Genomic DNA, 23,591 nt, shown 5'->3' on the forward strand with positions numbered 1-23,591 from the left:
ATACTATTCTTTGTAGTGTATACATTTTTAATATCTCAAAATTAAAATTAAAAATAAATAAAACTATATACCTTCTCTGAAGATAATTGGGGTATGTAAAAGAGTACAAAGAAACTTAAAACAACCCATTATTCTATCATCAGGAGACAAAACTGTATCAACACTGCAAATATATTTACATACTATTTTTATAAAATTATTTTATAGAAGTGGGACCTTGTTGAACAGTCAAAAAAAATGTTGTGTGTTAGTTACTCAGCATAACGTTGCATCCACAGTAGCTACTCAGTACACATTTTTTCTACAGTCTTTGCCTCCCCTTATTTCTCGTCTAAACAATGGCAGTTCAACATTTATTGACTGCTTATATGAATAAGACAGTGTTTCAAGGACTTCGTGCATAGTAATTCACAGTCTTTCTATCAACCATATGACAGAGGTACAGCTGGTCAACCCATTTTATTGATGAAACTAACAAAGCACAAAGGAGGTAAAGGGCTATGAAACTTGTTACACTTAGTCACAGAACTAGTCAGGAGTAGAGCCAGGAACAGGTAGACCATCTCTGGCTCTACGGCCCGATCTCCTGATCACTACATGATCCTGCCTTTCAAGGAAACTCTAAAATGGACCATGCAAAGGACCATTCCACAAAGTAACGTATAGAGCTGAAAACTGAAAGAGGTTGCTGAATAGTTAGAAACGAAGAGTCTGTTCTAGATGTCCTCGCCTGGATTTCCAGTTCTTACAATTGCAGAAAACATTCTTTTGGGACACACTATTATCCACCCTTTTAATTCTCTTGAATTAAATTACCGCACAATTGCACTCATCTCACATGCTAGTAAAGTAATGCTCAAAATTCTCCAAGCCAGGCTTCAGCAATACGTGAACTGTGAACTTCCAGATGTTCAAGCTGGTTTTAGAAAAGGCAGAGGAACCAGAGATCAAATTGCCAATATCCGCTGGATCATCGAAAAAGCAAGAGAGTTCCAGAAAAACATCTATTTCTGCTTTATTGACTATGCCAAAGCCTTTGACTGTGTGGATCACAATAAACTGTGGAAAATTCTGAAAGAGATGGGCATACCAGACCATCTGACCTGTCTCTTGAGAAACCTGTATGCAGGTCAGGAAGCAACAGTTAGAACTGGACATGGAACAACAGACTGGTTCCAAATAGGAAAAGGAGTACGTCAAGGCTGTATATTGTCACCCTGCTTATTTAACTTATATGCAGAGTACATCATGAGAAACGCTGGGCTGGAAGAAACACAAGCTGAAATCAAGATTGCCGGGAGAAATATCAATAACCTCAGATATGCGGATGACACCACCCTTATGGCAGAAAGTGAAGAAGAACTAAAGAGCCTCTTGATGAAGGTGAAGGAGGAAAGTGAAAAAGTTGGCTTAAAGCTCAACGTTCAGAAAACTAAGATCATGGCATCTGGTCCCATCACTCCATGGGAAATAGATGGGGAAACAGTGGAAACAGTGTCAGACTTTACTTTTTTGGGCTCCAGAATCACTGCTGATGGTGACTGCAGCCATGAAATTAAAAGACGCTTACTCCTTGGAAGGAAGGTTATGGCCAACCTAGATAGCATGTTTAAAAGCAGAGACATTACTTTGCCAACAAAAGTCCATCTAGTCAAGACTATGGTTTTTCCAGTGGTCATGTATGGATGTGAAAGTTGGACGGTGAAGAAAGCTGAGCGCCGCAGAATTGACGCTTTTGAACTGGGGCGTTGGAGAAGACTCTTGAGAGTTTCTTGGACTGCAAGGAGATCCAATCAATCCATCCTAAAAGAGATCAATCCTGGGTGTTCATTGGAAGGTCTGATGTTGAAGCTGAAGCTCCAATACTTTGGCCACCTCATGAGAAGGGTTGACTCATTGGAAAAGACCCTAATGCTGGGTAGGATTGGGGGCGGGAGGAGAAGGGGACGACAGAGGATGAGATGGTTAGATGGCATCACCGACTCGATGAACATGGGTTTGGGTAGACTCCGGGAGTTGGTGATGGACAGGGAGGCCTGGCGTGCTGCAATTCATGGGGTCGCAGAGAGTCGGACACGACTGAGCGACTGAACTGAACTGAACTGAATTCTCTTGAAAATCATCCAGATTTATTCAGTCTCAGAAATGCCATCCTTGGTTTCTGGCATGCTGCTGTGCTTTAGCTGATGCCTCAGATGTAGGGAGGAGAAATAGCAAGATAGAAAGGTCCTCTGTCAGTCTGTCTAGTATTACTGGAAAAAGATTAAAGGCATTAATGAAAAGTCAGGCTTTTGTGACATTCACAGCTTCTAATTCTAAATCCATCCTTATCTTCTACTAAAATGGATAATTAAATGGTGAATGTGTTCACACGTTTAAAATTGCTCATCTCATTTGATACCGACATTTCTTTATATGCTTCAGAAATACATTCAGAAATATATTCCTAACTTCCCCCCACCCCAAATCCCTAGAGTTTGACAATGAAACAGTAGCACACTGGGCTCTCAGGACAGTCCAGGCCTCTCTCCGCCTGGAGACAGAGCTCCTGGGAGGATAATGAGCCCTAAGAGCCCAGAGTACGCCATGACCTCATCACTGTTTATGCGAGCTCAGATCCACATCGTGCGGGCATCTATACAAACACCAGCCTTTCCCTCCCACTGTCTACACCTCAGGACAGGAGACTTCAGGATGATTTTCAGAAAGACACTCTGAGGTCCCTCATTGAATGATTATAAGATTCTGTTTGGAAACATATTTCTAAAGACCATTGTTTAGAAATTAAAAATATAAAAATCAGATTAGTCGTTATGTTGGAGTAGGCCTATGAATCATCCTAAATAAAACGGCAGTTATGAAAGAAAAATAACATTCCCCTGTACCTTTATATTTTCATTTGCTTTAGTTAAAAAAAAGAAAAGAAAAAGAATTCTTCTTCTGATATGTGATTCATGCATGTTTCATTTAAATATAGGAACAACAGCCTTTACAACTTTTAGGCAGAATAGTAGTATAACAGGAAACTTCCATTGTTTAGGGATTTTTATTTCATCATCTTAGGACAAAGGTGAATAATTTAAAATTTTAATTAAAAGTACAGAAACATTCACACAAAAATGATAGGAAAAATATCTGATATCTCTATAGAAATATATTCTATTAAATTAAATATTTCTATTGTCATAATCCTTACATTTAAGACAGGATTATTCAGATGTTTAGAAAAACTAGCTTAAGAATTCAGTGGCTCATCATAAGAATACTGACAGTAAGCAGAGATTAAGAAGCATGTTTTTAACCTCTATGCATATAATTTCATTCATCCTCTTTACATCTTCTATAATAACATTTTTTTCCTGCAAATTTCCCTCGTTTTACAATGCAGATGTTCTATGTATTAATACTGCAATCCGGTTATATTGCCACTGAGTGGCTAATCTTATTATTAAAATTTATAGCAAAGAACAGAGATAATAAAAGGAAAAGATCTGCCCCAGGGGGACTAATTATATCCAATCCTTTTTTATTGTCACTATTGTTTCTGCAAGAGTGTTTAGTCCATAATTACAAAGTATCTACTTGCATCAGATGTGGCCCTTTTCAATATGCATTAAATTCACTTCACAATCACACTGAATTAACGACAAATCATTTCAAAAAGAAATTTCTTCAAGGATTAAGAAGAGTGTGTGTGTGTGTGCTCAGTCGCTTCAGCCGTATCCGACGCTTTGCAACCCTATGGACTGTAGCCTGCCATGCTCCTCTGTCCACGGAAGGCTACAGTCTATGGGGTTCCAAACAGTTGGACACGACTGAAGGATTAAGAGTAGGCCTTACTAAAACGGGTTATACTTAATCTGAAAATAGAAGATTTACATTTTGGAACATTAACCATCTCCCTCTCTTGGAACGACAGAGTAACATATCGCTAGCTCTTGGCTCAGTTCCTGGCACAATTTGGTTGTCAAAAAATGCTAATTAAATTAATGAATAACCCAGAGCTAAATATAACTGCATAAGTAGTTTCAGCAGCAAAATACATCCTTCACAGTATCTCTCAACCAAGAAGAGATGCATTCCAAATTTTCATGGTACATATCAATCTATCTTCCCTTGTGTTGGGGTCCTTCAGGGAGCTGTTTCAGCAGGGGAACTCTTCCCAGAAAATATTTCATAGACTATAGCATGTTCAAACTAGTGTCAACAAGATTCATTTCCGTGATTTCAAAAGATGTTATTGGTTGTCTTCTTGTGGTGTGAGTTTTGATGTCAGGCTGATGCATGGAATTTTGTAAGAAATTTCATAGCCTTTCCCCCTATAATCGTTGTTGTTTAATCGCTTAGTCGCGTCTGACTTTTTTGTGACCCCATGGACTGCAGCCTGCCAGGCTCCTTTGTCCAGAGGATTTCCCAGGCAAGAATACTGGAGTGGTTTGCCATTTCTTTTTCCAGGGGATCTTCCCGACACAGGGAACGAACTTGAGTATTCTGCCTTGGCAGGTGGATTCTTTACCACTAAGCCACCAGGGAAGCCCTTTCCTATAACAGGCAATTTTAAAAAATTAATATATCCACTTCTCACACGTATTGACTTTTTAATTTGGTTCTTTTATGCCATTTTATAAATTTGGTATCCATGGATTTTGTATCAATCATATACACTTGACTTGACTCAATGCCAATCACGTCTGAGTAGGTAGCTTTCGATTCCACAATTCATATGGGAGGTACATTAAAACATGACCATTCAGCCCCACTGTGCCTCTTTGTAGCATTATGTCTGATGTAGAAATCTGGCCTCTTATCATAACAGACATTTGTGCCTGAAACCATCTCCTGATGGGAGGGAATGATCTGTCAAGAGCCTTTAAAAGCCCCAAGCATAATCCTGCCAAAAAGAAGGAAGTAAATGAGTCACTTTATGGGGAAGCACCCTAACCTTTCTAGGTCACAAGGGACTTATTCAGAAAATCCTTTCCTGGAGCATTAAATTGCACCCTAGTGGTTTTCAAGACTGTGACTGGGGAAGTTAATCACCTATCAAGAAAAAGCAGTTCTCTTCTGTTTTCACAAGGAGGTTCAGGGCCATTATTTTCACAGTTCTACATCTTGGACTTTGAGCTATCTTGAGCACACAAATGTAAAATGCATTAAATCTCTGTATGCAGGTTTAAAAAACACCCTTAAGAGAGTTGAACCTCTTTTGGCTTGAGATGGTCTTGGGTGAGTTTATTTTCCCATGGTAGACCTCCCTCAGCATTTCACATGCATTCTCACTGTTGCAAGAAAAACCTGTAGAACAAACACTTGGGGAGCTTCCACTAGAACCTTTGGATCACAGCTGTGTTCATCTTTAAAGCTAGGTCTGTCTGCCTTTGCTCGTGCTCAGTCGTGTCCAACTCTTTGCAACCCCATGGACTGTAGCCTGCCAGGCTCCTCTGTCCATGGGATTCTCTAGGCAAGAACAGTGCAGAGGGTTGCCATGCCCTCCTCCAGGGGGATCTTCCCGAACCAGGGATTGAAGCTATGTCTCCTGTGTCTCCTGCATTGCAGGCAGATTCTTTATCTGCTGTGCTTTCAGCTGAGCTAAAATTTTAACTCTGCTGCAAAATTCATGCCTATTCCTTTCTTCAGAAGAGCACATAAATGCTTTTTGCAGTTTAACATGAGTATAAGAAGGCAAATGACAATTCTATGTCAGGTTGAACATAGAAGTCTTGTACAAGCAACAGGAGAAATGGGATAAATTCTTGTGACAGGCTCCATTCAGCGTTTCCTCCGCCTTTGGTAATATAGAGGCATTAGGTACACCCCCTCCCAGTATATCCAGATTACTGTTTGGCTTCCCATGTCAGGCAATGCCATCTCCCATCCCTTCCCTCCTCCACAAGAAGGCAGATGACTTCCTAGTAGGGACAAGGTACCAAAGCCTCTATATATTCTATCCTAACAATCTTTCTCTTCTTAGGGGGCAAAGTACCTTTCTACTTCATGGTCTCATATCAACCTTAGATTAATCCCTTTGTTCTTCTAATTATAGCGAACAAAAAGCTAGAATAATGTTAATTGCAAAAAGAGTAGAATAATTAACCCCAATCTGCAAACAGAAGAGAAGGTCTTCCTAATTAAGTCACTTGTTCCAAGCTATATGATGGCAAACTTAGATATTAAAGACAGGTGTTTATACTCTACTATAAAATACAGAAAGTAAGGGTGGTTTTAATACTGTCATCCACAAATGAGGGGTGTTTGGACTAGTTGTCAAATCTGGTAGGTTTCATAATTTTTTTCTGGGATATTTTGCTAGTTCTCAGAAATAACTTATTTTGGTTACTGTGACATAAAAAGAAATAGATGTTTGGTTTCTGCCCCACCCCGTTCCTGACACAGAGCTCCTAAAGCCCTTGAAAAATCTGGAGACCAGAGCATCTTTTGTTTTAATATTTGGTCTTAGTCTTTGGTTCCAGACAGGAGAGCTTATTATTAGACTCTTGGAGGGTGCTTCATGTGCTAACGAGGTGACTCTTGGAGGGTGGGAATTGGTTGCTGGAGGAACCAACTCTGTGGTTAGAGAGGTTGTAGCTTTTAGCCACATTATCTGACCTCCAGGGAGGGGAGAAGGGCTGCAGATTGAGTTTAACCACCAGTGGCCAAAGATTTAATCATTCATGGTTATCTATTGGCACTTTCCCACCCAAAACCCCTTAACAATGGAATGCAGAGAGCTTTCAGGTTGGAAAACACATTGGGGTGTGAGGAGGGTACCATGCCTGGAGAGGTCGTGCAGACTCCATACCCCTTACCCACATACCTTGCTCTATAGTCTCTTCCATCTGGCTGTTCCCGAGTCCTATCCTTTATAATAAACTGCTAGGAGTAAATAAAGGTCTTACTGTGAGTTTTCCCACCCCTCCCTCGTCCCCCCACCGATTTACAGCTAGTCCATCAGAAATACAAGGTGAAAATCTGGGATTTGTGACTGGCTTTGAACCCTTAACCCATGGGGATCTACATGAACTAGGGGTTGTGAGCATCAGAATTCTTTCATGTGAGGGAAAACCTCCCACATATTTGGTGTCAAGAGTACTGAGAGTAAATAGTTCTTCCTTTAGTTACACAGACCCCAGCTATACATTAGTGAAGACAACATACAGAACTGAAATTTAGGACCTGGCTCAAATCTCGTAATTTACGCTTTTGGATCAGCTTAGCATCCACTGGATACAGAGCTTGGATCTGCTGACCAAGAAGGGCCAGAGCAAAGAGGGGCTAGAAATTGTTTGGACTTCTATGTCTTCAATTCTTATATAGTTACGCAGTGAGACATATTGAAGCACTTAATGATGAACAGGATTATTAATGCAACCCAGACGGCAAAGCCCCCAGAGTTGAGGAAGAAATCGTAAACAAAAGATGTTTTAAAATACCACAGACCCTTGGGAAGATTTTTCAAGTGGTCTGATCATCTGACAAATGCCAACTGTGACACACTCTTGACTTCTTAAGAGAGAGTTGCAACAGTATGCTTCAGTCTTGTATATTCACACTTAGATTTTGGCCTTTTTACTTCAAAAATCCTCTAAGTGGCTATACCATGTTCAAAGATAGGCACATGTATATTTCTTTCAATTTCATCCTCTCCTCATACTCCCTAACCACCCTTGATCTAACCACAGGGCTCTGACTTGCTAGAAACAGTGTAAGAAAACTCAAGATAAGGCTTATGTTGAGGAGGAAGAAATTTTCTTCTAGGCTTCCAGGTTATTCTGGCTGACCTAAGAATTAAATTGACATGAGACAGATTAAGAGGAGGAAAATCAAATAGACGTTGAAAAACATGTATACATGGGAGACACCCAGAAAAACTGAGTAATGCACCAAAATGGCAAAAACCCCACCTTAAATACTACTCTCAGCTAAAGACAAGAGGATGGTGGAGGTTTGGGACTTCAAAGGGGAGGAAGGCAATGAACATGGAGATGGCGGGGGTGGGGAGGTGGGGGTAGGGATCAAAGGCTTGGTAAACAAATGTTTGCGGGGCCATGCAGGGACAATGGGACACAAAAGAATTTTAACAGACTTTCCTCCCCGTCTACACACATAGTTCATACTCTAGTTATCTATGGTGACAACTCCCTCCCTCAAACAGGTCCTCTATCTACATTCTTTTAGGCACTTAGGCGGAAGGAAGCTGGAAGATTCTTCCTGAGTCTTTTGGGTCTCAAAAATAATCAGCCTAAGTTATTCCTCATGCCAAAGAGACGCATTCTGGGGTGGCAAATTTTGCTCCTCTACACTGATAGAAATCCAGATATAGCCTAGGAACTTTAAACTTATCCATGGAAAAGCTTCCTAAAATGAATGAACTTCCTGAAACCCACATGTAATTTTGTGTGCACAGGTACACGTTTCTAGGGAGAGGATCTCTTATTGCTATCTGTTCTGTAGAGCAGATATCTTTAACACCAGACATTAAGTAGCTGCTGGATTATTAAATGACGTACTATGCACTTGTTTAAAAAACCAAAATATTTATGTCTTCATAATGGGTTTTTAAGAATGAATGAAAATAGGTATGGTAAAGAACCTGCCAGCTAATGCAGGAGACATAAGAGACATGGGTGTAATCCCTGGGTTGGGAAGATCCCCTGGAAGAGGGCACGGTAACCCACTCCAGTGTTCTTGCCTGGAGAATCCCATGGACAGAGGAGCCTGGTGGGCTACAGTCCATGGGATCACAAAGAGTCGGACACAACTGAAGAGACTTAGCACAGCACGTGCAATCTTTGCTAGAGCAAAATATGACATATCCCAGTACTGTCTGACAGCATCAGATGAAGAGCTATTTTGACTTAGAAGAAATGACTAAGTGGCTGTGTTGTGGAGGGAATCCGGGTGATGAATAAGGACTCAGAGGCACAGGACAGATTTCAAGCTGACGCCTTGCTTATACACTTCTTACTTTTCTATTTAACTTAATTCAAATTCAGTTAAAAACAGAAAACACTACTGTCTTTCATTACACACTTCCCACTGGTCTTTAGTAAGATCTCTTTATTCAGTTTGGTGAAGATTCAAAGCAAGGTAAGCAGGTAATACTGAGAGGCTTTTCCGGAATAGCATGCAAACCACACAGCATAGTTTATAGGACTTTGTCTAATAAATGCAAACTCTCCCATTTGTCTTTCTACCAACCATCTGATATGGAGTCTGTCCTTAAAAGCTCTCAAGTTAACAAGTTCCCTTGTGCTTACCAATTTTTATAAATCTCAACTAAGAAGAAATGAATGATGAATGAATGAATAATAAATATATAAATTCCCAAAGATGATTTTCAAGCTGGCAGTCTTTTAAGTACATTCTGATCAGCTTTACAAAATTCTGATTATACTCAAAAATTGAAGGTGGAATGTCAAACTTCTTAGCACTTGTCTCCCTCAATGCCTTTACATATTAAGATCTCAGCAAATGATTTTTCACTTTATCCATTATATTGACTGACTTAGTTGATACTTTCTCATGCTGTCACTAGTTTGCCTGCCATGACAAACCAGCTAATTACTGTACTTAAAAAAAAAAAATTGTTGGCCTTTATTTTCTCTAACAATTGATACTTTTTTATTGAACACATATTACCCTAATGTTACAGTTTACACAATCTTAATGTAGGGAAAAAACCATGCTCCTTAATGGTAAATCTCACAAACAATTCACTAAGGAATTGTATGAAGACATTTCAGGAATCTCAAGAAAATTAACATTTGGCTGAACTAATCTAGTATACTGTTAGTGGGAGTGTGAACTGGTACCGCCATTACGGAAAACAGTGTGAAGATTCCTCAAAAAGTTAAAAACAGAGTTACCATATGACCCAGTGATTGACCCGTCGATATTTATACAAAGGAAGAAACAGTCAAAGTGTTACTCGCTCAGTCGTGTCTGGCTCTTTGTGATCCCATGGACTCCTCTGTCCATGGAATTCTCTAGGCAAGAATACTGGAGTGGATTGCCATGCCCTCCTCCAGGGGATCTTCCTGACCCAGGGATTGAATCTGCGTTTCCTGCATTACAGGCATATTTTTCACCAACTGAGTCACAAGGGAAGCCCTATAGAAAGGAAATGAGGACACTAATTTGGAAAAATCATAGAAGGCTTATTTACAATATAGCCAAGATATAGAAGAAATCTAAGTGCCAGATACTAGAGAAAGAACATGTGGTATACACACACACACACACAGAGGAATATCATCCATAAAAAAGAATGAAATTTTGTCATTTGTGACAAGGATGGACCTGGGCAGGGGAGGGAGCATTTTACACTGAGTGAAATAAATCAAAGACAAATACTGTGGTTTTCACTTATATGGGGAATCCAACAAAACAAAATAAATCAACAAATACAGCAAAACAGAAACAGACTCACAGATACAGAGAACAAACTAATGGTTCCCAGCAGAAGGAGAGAAAGAATGGGAGAGGTTGGTGAAGGAGATTAAGAGGTAGAAACTTCCAGTTATAAAAAGAACAGTCTCAGAGATGTAATGTAAAACATGGAGTATACAGTCAGTAATATTATAATAACTTTGTATGATATACAATCTATAAAAAATAAAAAAATATTATTATGCTTTATACCTGAAATTAATATAATGTAAGTCAACTATACTTCAGCCAAAAAAAAAAAAAAGGAAATGAGGACGAAAAGGGAACAGGTGCTAAAGAAACTGCCAATTTTTTTTTCTCTCAATTAAATGTCAAGAGTCTGAGTATGATGCATCATATACAAGCATGAAATAAAGTTTAGTATGGGTAAAATGGCTGCAATGTAGTGTTTAGTATTCAAATTTAGTATGGATAAGATATTTCATGAGACACAGAAAAAAACATAAAAACACTTCTGGCACACAGACACACAGATAGACAGACAGATATATATGAATGGATACTTTCTAACAGAAGATTTAGACTGAGTATCTGTAAAGACACCCAAAATTTTAGAATTACAAAGACAGCTTTGGTTTTTTTGTCTCTCATCTTCAAAACAACATTTCAGTCCATAATAATTAGGAGCTCCTAAATTTTTCCAGATCTAAGTCTACAACAGAAAGTTTATTTTAAACAGAAATTACTATGCAGCCTTTAGGGCTTCCCAGGTGGCACTAGTGATAAAGAACCTGCCGATGCAGGAGATGTAAGAGATGCAGGTTCAGTCCCTGGGTGGGGAAGATTCCCTGGAGGAGGACATGGCAACCCATTCCAGTATTCTTGCCTGGAGAATGCCATGGACAGAGGAGCTTGGCGAGCTAAAGTCCATGGTGTCGCAAAGAGTCAGACATAAATGAAGTGTCTTAGCATGCATGCAGGCTTTGGTTTATCTGTACAGGAACCCACATAAGTCTAGTTTCTCTTCAGATGACAGATGATTTTGAACAGTCAGGAAATATAATAATCTTTTCTCCATCTCTGAAGTAGACTCTGCCAATTACAGGAGGGAATGATCAGACAGTATTTAAATCAATAGTTCATGAGGCCATGAGTTGCTTAAATTTGAGCTCTGTGAAAGTAAGAAGCCAAAGTCCTATATTTGGTGATAATTTAGCTTAAAGTAGTACTTATGTTCAGTAGCTTAAAGGCCTCCAAGGGTGATGTAAGTTTAACTACATGTGATGCAACTTTATTGACTATGACAAAGCCTTTGACTGTGTGGATAATAACAAACTGTGAAAAATTCTTAGAGATGAGAATATCAGACCACCTGACCTGCCTCCTGAGAAATCTGTATGTGGGTCAAGAAGCAACAGTTAGAACTGGACAGGGAACAATGGGCTGGTTCCAAATTGGGAAAGGAGTATGTCAAGGCTGTATATTATCACCCTGTTTATTTAACTTATATGCAGAGTACCTCAGGGATTCCCTGATAGCTCAGCTGGAAAAGAATCCACCTGCAATGCAAGAGACCCTGGTTCGATTCCCGGGTGGGGAAGATCCGCTAGAGAAGGGACAGGCTACCCACTCCAGTATTCTTGGGCTTCCCTTGTGGCTCAGCTGGTAAAGAATCTGCCTGCCATATGGGAGACCTGGGTTCGATCCCTGGGTTGGGAAGATCTCCTGGAGAAGTAAAGGCAGAGTATATCATGCGAAATGTCGGGCTGGATGAAGCACAAGCTAGAATCAAGATTGCCAGGAGAAATATCAATAACCTCAGATACGCAGATGACACTGCCCTTATGAGAGAAAGCAAAGAGGAACTAAAGAGCCTCTTGATGAAAGTGAAAGAGGAGAGTGAAAAAGCTGGCTTAAAGCTCGACATTCAGAAAACTAAGATCATGGTATCTGGTCCCATCACTTCATGGCAAATAGATGGGGAGACAATGGAAACAGTGACAGACTTTATCTTCTTGGGCTCCAAAATCACTGCAGATGGTGATTGCCGCCATGAAATTAAGATGCTTGCTCTTTGGACCTAGACGGCATATTAAAAAGCAGAGACATTGCTTTGCCAACAAAGGTCCATCTAGTCAAAGCTATGGTTTTTCCAGTTGTCATGAGTGACTGAACTGAACTGATGCAACTTTGGAGAGGGATTTAACTTTTCTGGGGAAAGAAGTATACCTCCTTTATTCTTCCAAGGAAACATATATAGAAGTGAAAATTTTGAAGAGCTGGTCATTAGAAGCGTCACTAGCCTTCTACAGATTAAGAGTTTATCCTATGGGGCTTCCCAGGTGGCACCAGTGGTAAAGAATCTATCTGTCAATGCAGGAAGATTGCCTGGAGTAGGAAGTGGCAACTACTCCAGTATTCTTGCCTGGAGAATCCCAAGGACAGAGGAGACTGGTGGGCTACAGTCCATGGGGTTGCATCGAGTCGGACACGACTGAGTGAGCACACAAAAGGACACAACTGTGGTCTCATTTTTTTATTCTAGGGGATGGGAGTGGAAGAAGGAGGAGGATGAAAGGACAAGAATAGACTGTTTTAGCAACTGTAATATTTTAAGTATATATATATGTGCTAAGTCACTTCAGTCATGTTCGACTCTTTGTGACCCTACGGACTGTAGCCTGCTGCACTCCTCTGGCCATGGGATTCTCCAGGCAACAATACTGGAGTGTGTTGCTATGCCCTCCTCTGATTCAAACAATGCACTTGTAGGTTGGGCGTTCAGTACATCAGGGAGTAGGCATACAATTAACCAAAAAAGGAAATCTGGAACATAAAGCAGCACACAGACTCTGGGACTCACAAATGAAATTCATGGTAGGGTAAGGAATTCTAGTTGCACAAATATACCATCACATCATACTCCCAAGCTTGAGTTTTTTAAAAAGATAGAAATATGGATTAAACTTAAGCTTCAAAGAAACTGTGTATAAACAATGCATGCTATTTCACATCCCCCACTTGCAAAGTCTGAGACTATTTGGTACAATATGGTCAGGGTTAGTTCAGTTCAGTCGATCAGTCATGTCCAACTCTTTGTGACCCCATGAACCACAGCATGCCAGGCCTCCTTGTCCAAAACCAACTACCGGAGTCTACACAAAACCATTTCCATTGAGTCGGTGATGCCATCCAACCATCTCATTCTCTGTTGTCCCCTTCTCCTCCCGCCCCCAATCCTTCCCAGCATCAGGGTCTTTTCCAATGAGTCAACTCTTCGCATCAGGTGGCCAAAGTATTGGAGTTTCAGCTTCAACATCAGTCCTTCCAATGAACACCCAGGGTTGATCTCCTTTAGGATGGACTGGTTGGATCTCCTTGCAGTCCAAGGGACTCTCAAGAGTCTTCTCCAACACCACAGTTCAAAAGCATCAATTCTTCTGCTCTCAGCTTTCTTTATAGTCCAACTCTCACATCCATACATGACTACTGGAAAAACCATAGCCTTGACTAGATGGACCTTTGTGGACAAAGTAACGTCTCTGCTTTTTAATATGCTGTCTAGGTTGGTCATAACTTTCCTTCCAAGGAGTAAGTGTCTTTTAATTTCATGGCTGCAATCACCATCTGCAGTGATTTTAGAGCCCCCCAAAATAAAGTCAGCCACTGTTTCCACGGTTTCCCCATCTATGTGACCATCACTACATGGTCAGGGTTAAGGGGATAATTATTCAGAAGGTGATATCAGCTATAGAATACATAGTAAAAATCTGGCTAATGCATTTTCTTATATTCAACTAACAATTACTAAATATTTCATACCTTCCAGCCACTGAGTTAAGTATGAGAGAAATTTCAGAAACATTTTATTTATGACTCCAATACTAGACATGACCTTCCTCAGACAGTTGTTGGCAAGCTCATGATTTATGTCTTTCAACAGCAATATATAAACCTCCTAAGAAGGGATTTAGAATTTTCTCCCATTTTCTAAATTTCAAAGCTAAGTGTGTGTCAAGCTGTATGTTAAAATTCAAATAAAACACTCAGACAATGTCAATAACTTAACAAAAATGGTCAGTACTGAGAGTGCAAAGAGTTGGAATCAACTTAGCAACTGAACAGCAACAACAGTAACTATTCTTGATCTTTGTTCTATAGAGTCCCAGTTTTATTACATGGGAGAATTTTATGTATTTCTAGATAAGACTTCAATGTGAATACTTGGTTTAATCAACAACAATCTGATTTTTCTGACTGTGAAACAATTCTTAATCCAATTTTTAATTTTCATTTCAAATAAACATGTCTAATTCTACATGATGTGATAAACAGACTCAGGGCAAGCACAATTATGACCAATCTGAATTTATCCCCTTTGATAACACAAGAAGCTCTGGCAAACATTCTTCTTGTTACAGTCTTTCCTGTGATGGCTGATGGGGCTGAACTGAAAGATCTGAAATGTGTGTTTGTTAAAGACTCCATTCAGTCCTCATTTTATTTTCAGCTGTGTCAATGACCATTTAGGAAAGATCTTACTTCAGAAATTGGACCTTTAGCTGCAACCCTTCACTAAATGTCAGCTATTAAGGTTCTGGTCTCAACGCCTCCCACCCTGCCTATCTCTGGTAAATGATGTTGATGGCCCCAATCTCAAAATCAAGTCCTGTTAAAAAAAAAGGGAGAGTAATCAAGTAATCTCGAAACATACTAAACAGAATTTTACTGAGCAGTGCTTGGACATAAGATTTTTTTTTTCTGAATAGAAAAAGAAAATGCTAATGTGAATATTCTTCATCAAAAGCTTATTGTTCTGTGAGGAAGCCTGGTCTGGTAAGAAGGCACTGCAGGGGTCGACTGTGATTCACAGCTCCACCCTGTCCATTACTAGTGGTATCACCCTGGACCAGCCTCTCAATCTCAGTGATGTCATTGGTACAACAAGGTCAATACTATTTCATGATCTGGAAGAATATTAGGAGCTCTTTTATGGTTCCTCAGAGTTTTCTGCACTAAATCTTAGTATAGAAAGAAAAATCAAAATGATGAGGAGAATAAATGCAAGTGGGTGACTTCTTGGCTTGGTTACATCATCTAGACACCGACTTCTAGTTTCAGCCAAGATTTTGTAGAGGGAACCAGGTTTACTCTGCTGCTGGTAGCAACCAAAAAAATGGACAAAATATCTAGAGCTATATTTCTGTAAGATGTCAGATACCAGGTGAAGGACAGAGACCACCGAGAAATGAGAAACTAACGCTGTGAGCTCTACGATTGCCTATGTTTACTGCTTTGAGTTTCCAGGCCACGGTTCCAGGTTTGGGAACCCAGTTAGAGCCTGGTAGATTCCAGAGAGCTGAAGATTTGGGGTGAGAGTCTGGAGACATGGTGGTGCCTGAAAATCAAAGGACAGAATACTGGAGAGGAAGGAGTTGTTTGGAGACAGATTCTGGAGAGGATGCCCTATGAGAATGCAGCCGACTAATGATAAGTATTAGTTTCACACATGTGAAAGAAACTGAGGCCATGGGAAAAAAAATCATCCAAAAGGATTTGAGGTAAGTGTCTGGTGTTCACACAGGGTCAGAAATAGTACCTGTTTCCATCATCCAGATGGAAAAACTCAACCTTCATTGATAACTGCTCTGTTTGCAAGTAATTTAAATGCATTACAGAACAAAGCTCAGAAATAGTTGTTGTTGTTGCTGTTCTGTCGCTGAGACCAACTCTTTGCAATCCCATAGACTGCAGCATGCACTGTCTCCTGGAGTTTGCCCAAACTCATGTCCACTGAGGTGGTGATGTCCTCTAACAATCTCTCATCAAACCAGTCAATCCTAAAGGAAACCAACCCTGAATATTCACTGGAAGGACTGATGCTGAAGCTGAAGCTCTAATACTTTGGCCACCTGATACGACAAGCCAACTCATTTGAAAAGACCCTGATGCTGGGAAAGAATGAAGGTAGGAGAAGGGGATGACAGAGGATTAGGAATAATTACAGGTATCCAAAAATACCCAGCACTCTCAAGGTGAACGTCACAATATCTGACAACCGATGAAAAAATTCCAAAGGTTAAAAAATTAAATCAAGATATGGAAGACATGAAACAAACAAACAAAAATCCAGATTCAAATTCTACATGTGAAAACTATAATGTATGATACGAAAAATAGCCAAATGGGATTAAGGCAAATTGAAATATATCATGTTACATCATAATCAAACTGCTTTAAGCTAGTGATAAAGGAAAATAAGCTAAAAGTAGCCAGGTTAAAAAAAAGATGTATTATTTAAAGAGAGGTAAAAAGGATGATATCAGTATTTTTGTTCCAAACAATGCAACTAAGAAGACAATGGAGCATCATCATTAAGGCAGCTGAAGAAAAAGTTCAATCCAGAATTCTATTCTAGTAAAAATATCTTTTAAGACAAAGGTAAACTAAAGATATTTTCAGACATACCCGAGCAAAGACTAAAATAATAAAGAGTTATAGATAAAAGCCACCAAAGGATACAAAACAGAATCATTAAATATATTAAACTAATCCAAAAGGTAGCCCAAAATGAAAAAGGAATAAGGAACAAGATGGGACTAAAAACAAACAGCACGATGATAGATTTAGGCATAGTCATAATAGTAACTGCATTTAAATGGTCTTCTTAATTAAAGGGGAAGTCCCAAGTACATGCTCCCCACAAGAAATGTCCTTCAAATATAAACAAATAGGCTAAACAAGAGGATAAGGATGGAAAAATGAATCAGTGTTACATTAATCAAAAAAAAGCTAGAGTAGCTTAATATCAGACACAGTAATTTCAGAGCAAAACATGTGACTATGGATACAGGAGGTCATTTCACAATGATTGTGGTGGAGGGTGGTGGAGAGGATGTAACAACACTGAATGTTTATGCACCTAAAGCAGAGCCTCTGGGGACTTCCACGGTGGTGCAGTGGCTAAGACTCCACACTCCCAATGCAGGGGGCCTGGGTTTGATCCCTGGTTAGGGAGCTAGATCCCACATGCTGCCACTAAGAGTTTGTATGCCGCGACTAAAGATCTTGCAAGCCTCAACGAAGATCCAAGATGCCTCGTGTCAGAACTAAGACCTGGTGCAGCCAAATAAACAAACAAATAAAAACCCCAGAGCCTCAAAATACATAAAGCAAAACCTGAGGGCATCACATGAGAAAGATATCAATCCACAATTACAGTTGGAAATTTCACAATCCCTCACTTGGTAATGGACAGGACAAACAGACATAATGTACACAGACTCAAGCTCAGAATGTTCCTTACAACCAAAGTAAGCTCTCCTTGAAGCCTCCTTGAGGAGATCTAGGCATGCACAGCTTAGTAAGCCTTTCTGGGCATTTATCCCTGAACATAAGTTCCTTTGCTGGGGACGTCATGACCAAAGAAGGCTCTTACCCCTAGAGAATGTGGCTGCTGCTACCAGCAGGAAATGTGAGTTCCTCTTATTCCACGAAAATTCCTTATGACCCAGCCAAATCTCAGATTTTGTTGATCTCAGTTACATCACGTTGCCAGTTTACATCTAAATTCCTTCCAGCTACTGTGGTTCCCTAACTTCAGCGGTTCCATGAATTATCCCCATCTAAGGCTTCCCAGGTGGTAAAGAACCCGCCTGCCAACACAGGAGATGTAAGAGATGCAGCTTTGATTGGGTTGGGAAGATCCCTTGGAGGAGAGCATGGCCACCCACCCTAGTATTCTTGCCTGGAGAATCCCATGGGCAGAGGGGCCTGGCGGACTACAGTCCACAGGGTCGAGAAGGACCAGACACAACTGAACAGCTCAAATCAGGTCTTACACTGTGAGTCCCTGGGAAACCTGTGTGACTCCTCCATGGAAAGGTGTGTCTGTTGTGCAGAGATGGCCCTGGGACCCTTTAACCTTCAAGATAAAACAGGCTGAGGTTGAACCTGTGAATAAGGGTGCTTTGGGCATTTCTCCTGATGTCTTTCTAATGGCCTTCCGTCCCCACACCCCCATGCCTACTGTCTGCTGTGCCCGGAGAGGTGAAGGGACGCCTACCCGAGGGGGCACAGCCTGCAGGGCTGTGATGTAATTCTCCAGGGCCAGGCGGCGGCGGTCGTTGAGCATGGCTTCCACCCTGGCCATGTGCGTCTCCACCAGCTGCTGCCTCTCGTTGGCTGCTTCCTGCTCCAGAGACTCCACCTTCTCCTGGAAATGCTGCCATCACAAAAACAGGCGTGTGACAATCGGGAACCGGACAAATGGGACGGAGCAGCAGATTCAAGTCTTTTTTTAATCCTTGAATTATACACAGTATTTTATTCACATTATTTTAAATTATTTATTTAAATTATTTAATTAACACAGTATTTTATTTACATTACTTTAAATTATTTATTTAAATTATTTAATTAACATCAGCAAGTTAATTAGCATTGCGAATGTTACATCTAGTTATAGCTAAGGAATAGGCTCAGTGGTGACCTTCCCTGATGGTTCCCTGATGGTTCCTGGTAAAGCTACCATCCTTCCTGGTAAACCAACCTTCCCTGATGGTTCAGACAGTAAAGAATCTGCCTGCAAAGCAGGAGACCCGGGTTTGATCCCTGGATTGGGAAGAAGCCCTGGAGAAGGGAATGGCTACCCACTTCAGTCTTCTTGCCAGGAGAATTCCATGGACAGAGGAGCCTGGTGGGCTACAGTCCTTGGTACCTCAAAGAGTTGGATACGACTGAGCGACTAATGCACTCAACAGGCTCAGTAGTAAAAAGAATCCGCCTGCCAATACAGGAGATGTGGGTTCAGTCCCTGAGTTGGAAAGATCCCCTGGAAAAGGAAATGGTAACCCACTCTAGGATTCTTGTCTGGGAAATCTCATGGACAGAAGAGCCTGGCAGGTTACAGATCATGGGGTCCCAAAAGAGTCAGACACAACTTAGTGACTAAATGGCAGCAGCATCAACAAAACATTGAGTTTTAACAAGCCCTTCAGATGATTCTGCTACTACACTAAGTTCAAATCTTTTAAAAAGAGATATCATACTTCATTCTATTCAAAGAGTTCAGTCATTTCAACATTTTGAATAATTCAGCACATTTTATGGATTCTCCTCAGTTCTTTGCTTTCCATCCCCAGATCTAATTTCTCAGTGTTAATCATTATTTTATATGGACCTTGAAAATCGATTTGACTAACCATAATGCAGGATAAATATATGTATTTTTGAAACTCTAAATTACGTACCTATTTAGAAAACTCCTCTCTTACTCAAAAACTTTAAGAAAATGACCATGATAATCTCATGGTTTACTGAAGGTAATTCTAAGAGGGGTTCCTGTCAAAAATTCAATTTATCATGTAAATTGACCATGGGGAATAAGTAGCAGAAGACTATGGCAACCTAAAAGCTGTATTATTAATAAAAATTAGGCTTTTGGTAACAATATAACTTTTACAGAAACAAATTATAATAAGCTGTTTGGGAGCAAATATTAGGCAGGGTTTAAGCAACTGAATTACTAGATATTGATTAGCAATAGTTGGATTTGAGGGAAATAATGAGCAATCATGCACATGAGGTTCTAGAAGATGTTGGAAAAGGTGCAAGCACTCCATCAACAAGGGCTTTGGGCATGTGCTGCTCGATGGTGGATATGAGATGGGGTTACCTGGATCACTGCTTTCTTATCAGCTTTAGGCAAGTTCTTTGCCTGACGTTCTGCCTCTTCCCACTCTCTCATGACCTACAGAAGGAACAAATCATTGAAAACCATCAATTTTTCTTTCAAATACAGATTTCATGAGCTACATCACTGTTTTTTCCACATTTGACATTCTATTAAAAACTTATTTTTAAGATTTTTTTGATGTGAACCATTTTTAAAGTCTTTATTGAATCTGTTACAATATTGCTTCTGTTTTATGTCTTGGTGTTTTGGCCACAAGGCATGTGGGATTTTAGCTCCCTGACCAGGGATCAAACCTGTACCTCTTGCATCAGAAGGCAGTCTTAACCACTGGGCTGCCAGGGAAGTCCCATACACTTGACATTTTAAATATGCAAAAAATGATCACATTCCATTCCTAGCTCAATAATATCTAGCCTCCCACTAAGATGTAAATAGTCTGTCACAGCAGTAGAGTAAACATAAATGTTCACATTTATTGCAAGGATATGGCCCTTTGAGGGCTTCCCTGGTGGCTCAAATGGTAAAGAATTGGCCTGCTATGTGGGAGACCTGGGTTTGATCCTTGGGTTGGGAAGATCCCCTGGAGGAGGGCATGGTTACCCACTCCAGTATTTTTGCCTGGAGAATCCCCATGGACAGAGGACACTGGCGTGTGACAGTCTATGGGGTTGCAAAGAGTCGGACATGACTGAGCAACTAAGCACATGGCTCTTTGAAACAAACTTGGTTTTTTTCTTTTCCTGAGAAATAGCCGAAAGTCATTTTATTTGATGTGCACAAATGCCAATGATTCATAAAATGCATAGATTTTCTGGACAAGGTTTTCCAACATTATATTCAGCACACTGGTTTTAGTCTTTTGTGGAAGGTAAGTTATAAAATCTCAACTCTATATTTTTCAAATAGTACAAAGGGGGACAAAACCATAAATAACATTTTATGCATGTGTATACAAGCGGTGAATACAGTGCCAAAAAGAAGTACATAATGGAGGCAGGAAAATAAGACTTCTGTTGTCAGAAATCCTAAGATCCCTCCCACCGAAGAACTGAGGGACGATTAGAACCTTCTGCTTGTCAAGTCATCTCATAAACAGCAGAGGATGCTCTAGATTCCTCCACACATTCCAGGACAGCACACATTATAATGTTCTGAATGTAGCAGAAAGCATTCTTGGTAAGTAACACTAATTTAGCAACCAGGCTAATCTGTTTTGTAGGAAAATAAGACTTCCTCCTCTCATCTATAATGTTCACTTGGGATTTCTCTAAGAGAAGTTCACCCACTGATTTGAATGCAGAGGAAAAGTCTGCAGCTATGGATGCTGTTGAAAGAAAATGATACTTGATTCTTACCACCTACAGCTTCCGTTTCCTTTTCAAGAGTAGCATTCACTATCAAGTAGAGTTTTTAAAGTGTAGCTAATACCTGAGCAAGGTAAGGTAAAGAAAAGAAAGATCCAGTAAGCAAACTAATGGTCTGTTGACAGCTGTATACTTGCCTACTTTGTGGATACACAAAGCAGAGACAGTGATTCCTGTACTATGAGAGCCTGTTATTTACAGGTATATATTCCTAAGGAATTGACTTTTTTCTGACATCCTTCAAGATAACAACAACAACAAAAAAAGCTTGGCATAAATAACTATGGATAGAGAAGTTCTATGAGACTATCACATCATCATGTCAGTTTTAAATCAGACAGTTTATTGTTTATTAGCTTTGATTCACTGTAGAAAATATAAGACAGGCTTCATGTTGCTTTCACAAAATTATGAGAAAAAAAGGATGGAATGAATTTTCTATTACAAGTGTAAGTGAAAGTTGCTCAGTTGTGTCTGACTCTTGGCAACTGCATGGACTATACAGTCCATGGAATTCTCCAGGCCAGAATACTGGAGTGGGTAGCTGTTCCCTTCTCCAGGGGATCTTCCCAACACAGGGACAGAACCCAGGTCTCCAGCATCGCAGGCAGATTCTTCACCATCTGAGCCACCAGGGAAGCCCCTATTACAAGTGAAGAGCATATAAAAAATAATCTAGAACGTTCAGAGAAAAATTGAGAAACGCCAGGCTGCTATGAACAAGAACAGAATACAGAAGGAATGAGACACATTCCCCCAGATACTTTGGTGGCTCCAAGAAATTAATCAAGGGCACTTGTGAGATGGGGCAACTGAAGGCTAATTCTGCTTTATAGATGAGATAAGCCTTGCAATAAAAACACTTCAATTTCCTGCCTCGAGAATGTTCAGGGTGGCCGCATTCTACCATGAATTCCTCAGGTAAGGGATCTCAAAATTAGTTTGAGAGAGAAGTCAAATGTTTTATTGGAATGTGAAGAACTGATTTCCTGAATTACATCTGAATTTTTACCATCTCCCTTTCAATATTCAGAACTTTCAGCTTTGAGCAGGGGAATCCATGGAATAATTAAGTAGACTTCTTTAGCTAAGAAACTGAAAATAAGCATTCCTATAGAAATGAAATAAATTTTTGATTCTCAGAGCAACTGAAGAATACCTACACCTTTGTGTTGTTGCATTCTAATACCCAAACCCCTCAAATTCTCTGTATTTGTAAGAAAACAAATAAAAACTATAACAAAAATCATTTTTGCACCATCACACTAGGCCTGCTTACTGAAAGATAAAAACACAGTGGGTGCAATATCTCCTTTTGAACAAATGGTTTCCGCTGAGGTTCACTGATAATGGATCAGATCACTCTTGACCTGCTAAATACCAGCTCCAGGATTAAGAGCTTTTCAAAATGTCGCTTGTTTAATTGATTCCACACATCAGCCTGTGAGATTAGGCATGGACATCCCCATTTTTACAAACTAGATTAAGTTACCTGCTCAAAGTCAGGTAGGAAAAAAATGGAGAAGGACAGGTGTAAACCGAGATCTCTGTGGCTCTAAAGACCATGCTATTGTCCCCTGTAGCCCAATCAGCCGTGATATAACAGCAAATCCTACAGGTGAGCTAAGTTTATTTATATGTGGTGATAGGAGAAAAGGCTGTTCCTAAGATACTGATGCTTATCTTAAAAATAATAAATGTAGAGAAAGGTCAACTTCCATTTTGAAGAACTTTATTTGAAGGCTATATTAAAACCATTAAATAATATGTAATAAATGATTGTTTGGATTCTTGTATTTGCTAGATACTATTCATAACACGTGTGTGTGTTAGTCTCTCAGCTGTTTCCCACTCTTTGTGACCCCGTGGTCTGCAGCCCACCAGGCTCCTCTGTCCATGGGATTCTCCAGGCAACAATACTGGAGTGGGTTGTCATTTCCTTCTCCGTTCACAACATAGAACAACAAAAGTCTGTAAGTTCAGAGTTATCATGAGCCCCAACAACAAAAACACTCCAAACACCTCAACCCCTCAAATTCTCTGTATTTGTAAGACAATAAATAACAAAAACTATAATAAAAATCATTTTAAAACATGATACTTTTAAATTAAAAATTCTCAGGATCTAGACTTGACAGCAG

General features: G+C 40.0%; 1 protein-coding gene across 10 annotated transcripts in view; it reads right to left on the reverse strand.

The window, feature by feature from the left end:
- The window catches only part of APP (amyloid beta precursor protein), a 292,111-nt gene that overhangs the window by 69,071 nt on the left and 199,449 nt on the right, over positions 1-23,591 (reverse strand). For all 10 annotated transcript variants that reach the window (XM_081557722.1, XM_081557714.1, XM_081557706.1 and 7 more), the window contains 2 exons: positions 20,066-20,140; positions 18,455-18,613 (listed from right to left, as the gene is read on the reverse strand). In XM_081557722.1, the coding sequence (XP_081413848.1) occupies positions 18,455-18,613; positions 20,066-20,140 (234 nt within the window). The remainder of the gene's footprint in view (positions 1-18,454; positions 18,614-20,065; positions 20,141-23,591) is intronic.

This window comes from Giraffa tippelskirchi, chromosome 2 (genome assembly GCF_054371585.1).
Source record: "Giraffa tippelskirchi isolate mGirTip1 chromosome 2, T2T-mGirTip1v1.2.pri, whole genome shotgun sequence".
Lineage (NCBI taxonomy): Eukaryota > Metazoa > Chordata > Mammalia > Artiodactyla > Giraffidae > Giraffa > Giraffa tippelskirchi.